Source organism: Marmota marmota, unplaced genomic scaffold (assembly GCF_001458135.2).
Source record: "Marmota marmota marmota unplaced genomic scaffold, marMar, whole genome shotgun sequence".
Taxonomy (NCBI): Eukaryota; Metazoa; Chordata; class Mammalia; order Rodentia; family Sciuridae; genus Marmota; species Marmota marmota.
This window is the reverse complement of record NW_026000205.1, coordinates 10,005,906-10,013,877: the sequence shown is the minus strand read 5'-3', so window position 1 is coordinate 10,013,877 and position 7,972 is coordinate 10,005,906. Positions and strand designations below refer to the sequence as shown.

The following is a 7,972-nucleotide window of genomic DNA, read 5'->3' as shown; positions in this document are numbered from 1 at the left end:
GTGACTTTGTTGCATAAACAATGAATGGGTCATCATGGTATCCTACTGTCTTATCAGGCTTTTATATTCTCCACTATGAAACAGACAATACATCTCTATCCTTCTCAAGGTCACTTGTAATATTGATATTGCTGGACCCAATGGCCATTGTCAAACCTTGTATTATTTAATTTTCCAGGGGTATCTGTTACCATTGATTGTCTGTCCTTTCATTTGGTTTCTATATTCCCTGCCCTTGGTTCCCCTCCCACCACTTTGGTCCTCCATCGTAGCTTCCTCACTGGTCTGTCCCTTTCTTGAACATTGGGATGCAACATGGCTTAGTCTTTGTTGTTTTTTACACTCAAGTTCCTAATTGTCTTATCCTGCCTTGGGAATTTAAATATGTATAGGTAATAACTACTAAATAAATATAGCCTCTAGGGTAGTACAAGCTATTATATTGAAGTGCCTAGGCCAATATTTCAGTTCTGTGTTTAATACACACTTCAGGTTTAACATCTAAAACTGTTCTCCCAATTTTCCTCCACACATTTGTTGGAACTGTAGCTTTCCTCTTCTTATTTGATGGAATTCACCACCTTTGCAAGTGCTCAGAACCAAAACCTTTGAGTTGAATTCACCTAGGCATTTTCTTTCTCATACCTAACATTTAACCACTAAATAAAACTTGCTTCATTGCATTTACCATGTAGGTAGACTACATCCCATTCTTACCAGAACCATTGTTACCATCCTGGTCTAAGCCATCTTCATCTTTCATTTGAATTATTGCTATTGCCTTCTCCTTTTTTTTTTTGGTACCAGGGATTGAATCCAGAGGTCTTAACCACAGCAACATACTGTCTTTTTTTTTTGTTTTACATTTCTTTTTAGTTGTAGATGAACACAATATCTTTGTTTTATTGATTTTTATGTGATGCTGAGGATCAAACTCAGTGCTTCATGCATGTAAGGCAAACACTCAACCTTTAAGTTACAACCCCAGCCTTCCCCAGCCTTTTTTAAAAACCTGTTATTTAGAGAGAGTGTCTTGCTAAGTTGCTAAATGGTGATCCTCCTGCCTTGGTCACCCAAGCTTTTGGGATTACAGGCATGAGCCACCATGCTTGGCCCACAGTATTCTACTCTACTTATTTTTGTTTTGTACAACAGCTACATTATAGATTCTTTGCTCTCACTTATCTCCTTCACTGGAATGCTCTTTGTTAGACACTAATTGGTTTCCTTCTTTACTTCTTCAAATCTTGGCTCTGATGCTTCTGTATTTATTCATGGTCTACCTTGAATTATTGTATTTCATATAGTAACTTAAACTGTCATATCCCTCCCATTTCTTTTTAAATGGCTTTTCCAACCAGTAACAATTAGCTTTTAATATGTGCTATACATACTTTGTCTCCTTTTGCTAGAATTGTTCACTGATATACCCCAAATACCAAGGGTAGTGGCTGGAATACAGTATGTCTCCAATAAATGTGACTAATTTTAGAATAGGCTTGGGTGGGGAAAGCATATGTTGCTAGCATGTCTTTGTAGGAATAGGCAATAGTCTCAAAGCTTGTTCAAATTGTCCCTTTAAGTCAGTGTAAATTATTTCTATTAAGGAAAGACGATTAAGCATTTGGAGACAGAGATAGCATGTCTTAAGCATATAATTTTAAGCTGCTTTTAGTAATGTCATAAGACATTACTAATGTCAAATACATTAATAATGTCATAAGACATTATTCAGCAAGAAACACTGAATAACTCCTTCCATTTCAAAATCTCCATTAAACAGTCTAGACTGGCATAAGACCTGCTTTATAAGACAGGAGGAGGCAGTTTGAACAAATGTTTTGTCTATAAAAATAAGAACTCTGCTTTCTAGTCTGAACTGGGAAGATCCACATGCTACAAGGTCATTAAGTTAATACTAAAAATCTTAAGATTTCTTTTACTCATAGCACCCCACTTCCTGGTACATTTTCCATATCCTCAAGAGAAGTTTATTATTAATAAGTGAACTAAAACAGCATCAATAAATAAGAGGTTTGCATTAATTTTATATAAAGAATCATGGGAGGCAGGCAGACCAGAGAAGGTGTGACTGTTCCACAAAATCATCAGAGTTTTGGTCTCCTTCAGTATTTTTGATCCAACATTCATAACACCCAGATATCCTCAAAGTCCCCATGAGACTGACAGAAGTTCAGCTTAGATGTCTATTTTGTAGGGAGGAAAAAGAAGAAGTAGGGAGGAAAAAGAAGAAACAGAGAGGAAAAAAGAATTTCATAAATATCCTAGACACAAAGACCACTTCCATATTGCTGACTTGAAAGGGAGACTAAGATAGTGTTTTAGCCCAGGATTTATTATTAAAGAGAAAAATGGATATTGGGTAGGGAAATAGTCTCTAATGCAAACTCGTCTTTTTTTCTGTTTCAACATAGTCTGTGCATGTTAATCTTTATTTTCAGTTTAACTGAAAAGTACATTCAAGTTTTAAAAAAAATTTCCTAGTAGATTTATTCTGGCTATTTTTTTTCATTTCTAAATAATATTCTTGAATTGTCAGAGATGGTGAAAGATGCAAATATGTAGACTCTATAACAAATCACTTCACGCTTGTCCTAAATTCTGTAACAGTTTTTCTTAATAACCCATTGATACTACACGGCTTCTTTACAGTATGAATTTTCTCTTACAATATTGAACAAAAGTTGTCTGATGACAGCATGTAGTGCCACCCCCCAAATAACCTGGGATAAATGTTAATGAAATATTTCTTGATAATAACAACACTCATAAGTGCCCTCCTCTCATGCAAATCTTCTAAAATAAGAAAAATGAAAATAGTACCTAAAATTCATGATATGCTATGTTCAAGGCACTGTTCTAAGAGCTTTTACATGTAATAACACATAATACTTTCAAGAATCTTACAAAAATGTATTATTCCTAGGTCTACCTTACAAACAATTAAATCAAAGTAATGGTATTTTATGACAAATGTCATAAAGGAAATAAATGGGCAGAGTCAAGAGTATATTGAAAAAGATATTTTCTATGGTTAAAGACTTTCCTACACTTACTACATTAAAAGAATTATTTTCTATTTTAATTTGCTAATGTTTAATAGGGTTCTAATAATAAAAGTTTATTTTCTACATAGACCACATTAACATTTTCATTGCCCCATCTAAATTTTTCAATGCTGAACTTTATGAGACAAATCTGTCCCCAATTCACATTTTTAAGACTCTGTACTAATAATGGATAACCAGATAATGCTATGTGTGAGACCACAAAGAATAAGATAATTCATATAAAAACTTGTGAATCATGACTAAAGTCTATTCCACACTCCTTATAATCAAATGATTTTTCATTGACATGAATTTTCTGATGTTGAGTTAGTTGTGAACCACGAGTAAAGGACTTTCCACATTCTTTACATTGATAGGGTTTCTCACCAGTATGAATTCTCTGATGTCGAGAAAGATGTGAGCTCTGAGTAAAGGCTTTCCTACACTCTTTGCATTCATAGGGCTTCTCACCAGTATGGATTCTTTGATGTAGAGTAAGTTGAGAGCCATGACTAAAGGCTTTCCCACATTCCTTGCACTCATAGGGTTTTTCTCCAGTGTGAATTCGCTGATGTTGAGTAAGCTGTGAACCACGAATAAAGGCCTTCCCACATTCCTTACACTGATAGGGTTTCTCACCAGTGTGAATTCTCTGATGTTGTATAAGCAATAAGCCACGAGCAAAGGCTTTCCCACATTCATTACATACATAGGGTTTCTCACCAGTATGAAGTCTCTGATGTTGCGAAAGATGTGAACTCTGAGTAAAGGCCATTCTGCATTCTTTACATTCATAAGGTTTTTCACCAGTATGGATTCTTTGATGCTGAGTAAGTTGTGAGCCACGAATAAAAGATTTTCCACATTCCTTACATTCATAGGGTTTCTCACCAGTGTGAATTCTCTCATGTTGAGTAAGTTCTGAGCCACGACTAAAGTTTTTTCCACACTCTTTACATTCATAAGGTTTTTCACCAGTATGAATCCTTTGATGTCGAGTAAGGAGTGAGCCACGATTAAAAGCCTTTCCACATTCCTTGCATTGATAGGGTTTCTCACCAGTATGAATTCGCTGATGTTGAGTAAGTTGTGAGCCATGACTAAAGGTCTTTCCACATTCCTTACATTCATAGGGCTTTTCATTAGTATGAATTCTCTGGTGTTGAGTAAGCTGTGAACCTCGGATAAAGGCCTTCCCACATTCTTCACATTTATAAGGTTTTTCCCCAGTATGAATCCTTTGATGTTGCATAAGTAGCGAGCCCCGAATAAAGGCCTTTCCACATTCCTTACATTCATATGGCTTTTCCCCATTATGAATTTTCTGATGCTGGGAAAGCTGTGAACCACAAATAAAAGCTTTCCCACATTCCTTACATTCATAGGGTTTCTCACCTGTATGAATTCTTCTATGTAGAATAAGTTGTGAGAGCTGAGTAAAGACCTTTCTACACTCTTTACATTCATAGAGCTTCTCACCAGTATGAAGTCTCTGGTGCAGAGTAAGTTGTGAATTCTGAGTAAAGGCCTTCCCACATTCTTTACATTCGTAAGGTTTCTCACCAGTATGGACTTTCTGGTGTCTGGTGAGTTGTGAGCTACGAATAAAGGCTTTCCCACATTCTTCACATTTATATGGTTTTTCACCAGTATGAATTCTATGATGTAAAATAAGTTGTGAGCTTTGAGTAAAGGCCTTCCCACATTCCTTGCATGCATAGGGTTTCTCACCAGTATGAAGTCTCTGATGAAGACTGAGCTGAGAATCACGACTAAAGGCCTTTCCACATTGCTTACATTCGTAGGGTTTTTCACCAGTATGAATACTCTGATGTTGAGTTAGGTGTGAAGCTCGTCTGAAAGCTTTCCCACATTCCTTACATTTATAGGGTTTTTCTGTAGAGTGACATCTTGGATGTTGAGATAAGTAGGTATGATGGTTGAAAATGGACATATTGTCATATATGATCATCCCCTGCCTGAAATAGTCCTTCTGATTTTCTTGTTGCTTCTTCAACTTGCCTCTGACTTTCAAATAATCTCTGAAATTGGTCTCTGAAAGCTCACAATTTTCAAGCCTGTTATTCATTTCCCATTGAGATAATTCTGTTTTATTAGTGTCCTTTTCTGGAGATAAGTCCTTATTTGAACACCTTGAAGGCAAGTCTGAAAGATAAGACAACATCAAGTAATTCAAGAGAAATAATTCCAAAGAATTTCCGTGGCAGATAAAACAAATAATACAGAAATAACAGGCCTATAGCAGTATTTTTCAAATATTGTTTACTATGACCCATAATAATACCTTCCTTTCATATCAAAACCTACTGTAAAAATATAATACACACACACACACACACACACACAAATTTCATAAAACAAAATCCTGTCTATCTTCTTCCCTCCCTTTGTACTGGAGATTGAACCCATGACCCTGCACACCAAATTACACCTCAAGCTCTTTTTATTTTGAGTAGGGAGACACTCTCTATTTCATCTTTCATACTTTGTGTCATGTCTTCTCTTGTTTACTCATCTACCCAAGCCCACATGTGTTTAACCCAAAAGAATACCTTTTATCATTGCCCAGGCACTGCTACAGGGTTAAAACATAATGAAAGTTCTCATGAAATATTGAAGATGCTAGAAAAGAAAAAGGCAATTTTCTAAAATGATGGAAGGCATCTGGAGTGATATAGATTCCATGAATTTTATTTAAAAAAACCCCACTATTATAGATGGAAATACAGATCAAGAAATAGAACATGAAAAGTCTTATACATTACCCCTAGGAATGCAAACTGGTACAATGAAAACACTTTGTAGTTTCTTATAAAAATGAAACATACTCAGCAAATGATATAGCAGTCATATTTAAAGATATTTACAATTATGCTCAACACCAAGTATTACAGCTTCTTTATTCATAATTGCCCCAAACTGGAAACAACCCATAAGTTCTTTAAAAGGTGAACGATCAACAGTTTGACAATTATATACAATAGAACACTATTCAGCAATACATAGAAACAAACTATTGATTGATGAAACAATATTAACAAATCTTTAATGTATTTTGGTAAGAAAGCCAGAGCCCAAAGGCTACATATTTTGATTCTATTTATGTACATTCTTGAAAAGGCAAACTATAGGGATGGAAAATAGGTGAGTAGTTTTCATATGCTAGGGAGAGAGGAAGGAGTTGACAACAAAAGGAAACCATGAGTTTGAGGGTGGGGGTCAATAATAAGAACTGTTTTATATAAAAACGTGATAGTGGATTTACTTGATGTGTGGATGGTGCACCAGACTTTCTGAAAAATGTCCCTAAGTTTTGGGTGAAATATTACAAATATACTTTGAAAACTGGTCAGGCTTAAAAGAAAATAAAGTATTCCAGAGGCACCGCAACAGTTACCACCCAGCATTGTAGTCCAGAGAAATAGAAACTAGAGAGGTACACATGCTGTGATTACAGTTATCCTCAGGACATCTGCTGACTTTGGTTGCATAAGTCTCTATATTAATTACCTGAAAAAAAGTCAGAGTCCATGGCCTACAAGAGAGCAGGGATTAGAAAGGGACAACTTTTTTTTTTTTTTTTTTGGTACTGGGAAGTGAACCCAGGGGCACTCAACCACTAAGCTACACCCCCAGCCCCTTATTAGAGACAGGTTCTCGCAGAGTTGCTTAGGGCCTTGCTAAATTGCTGGGGCTGGCTTTGAACTCAAGATCCTCCTGCCTCAGCCTCCTGAGCTTCTGGGATTACAGGTGTGTGCCATGGTGCCCAGCAGAAATAAACTTCTTTATAAAATTATAAATATCCAAGGATACACTTCAGCAGAAGGGGTAAAATTTTTCTGACCTCAAAGGAAAACAAAAAGAAACATTTCACTATTTTTAAAAATTTGACTTTTACTCTGAGATGGGAAGCCACTGGATAGTTGTGAGAAACAACATGGAAAAAATACCTTTCCTTTGTATTAAAATGAATCATTCTGGGGCCAATCCTCAGCACCACATAAAAATAAACAAAATAAAGGCATTCTTGGGCTGGGGTTGTAGCTCAATGGTACAGCTTCTCAGCACCCCATAAAAATGAATAAATAAAATAAAGATAAAAAATAAAATAAAGGCATTATGTCCATCTACAACTACATTTTTTTTTTTGTACTGAGGATTGAACTCAGGGGTACTCAAACATGAGCCACATCACCAGCCCTATTTTGTGTCTTATTTAGAGACAAGGTCTCACTGAGCTGCTTGGCACCTCACAGTTGCTGAGCTGGCTTTGAACCGGCAATCCTCTTGCCTCAGCCTCCCTAACCACTGGGATTACAGGCGTGCACCACTGTGCCCGGCCAAAACCAAAAATTTTTTTTAAATGAATCATTCTGATTGTTTCATCAAATCAAAGGACAGCCTGATAGTACAGAAACTAGGCAGACAGAATTTAGGAGGCTACAGCAACCAAATAGCTTGGACTAGATGATGGTGGAGATAGGGGTAGAAGAAGTGACATATCATTGGATTCTGGATATATTTTGAAGGTATACTGAAGAAGATTTAATGATGCAGTGTACTTGTAATATGAGGTAGAGAAAATAGGGAGGATTCCTGGTGTTTCTCTTGAACATCTAGAATAGTGGAAGTATTACTGAAAACCATGCACTGTAGTAAGAACAGGTTTAGATGAGAATATCAAAAGTTTGGTTTTGGGGCCAGTTTAGTGGTGCATGCCTCTAATCCCAGCAACTTGGGAGGCTGATGCAGGAGGATTACAAGTTCAAGGCCAGCCTCAGCATCTTATTGAGACCCTATCTCAAAAGGGCTGGGGATGTTTCTCAGTGGTAGAGTGCCCCTGGCTTCAATCTCTGTCTGGTACAAAAAAAAAAAAAAAA

The 7,972-nt window shown here is 36.4% G+C and overlaps 1 protein-coding gene across 7 annotated transcripts in view; it reads right to left on the bottom strand.

Moving 5' to 3' along the window:
- Positions 1–858: 858 nt before the first annotated feature.
- LOC107151759 (zinc finger protein 420) overlaps positions 859–7,972 on the bottom strand; it is a 30,912-nt gene continuing 23,798 nt past the window's right edge. For all 7 annotated transcript variants that reach the window (XM_048791054.1, XM_015497144.2, XM_048791056.1 and 4 more), the window contains one exon: positions 859–5,237. In XM_048791054.1, the coding sequence (XP_048647011.1) occupies positions 3,307–5,237 (1,931 nt within the window). In that variant the 3' untranslated portion in view covers positions 859–3,306. The remainder of the gene's footprint in view (positions 5,238–7,972) is intronic.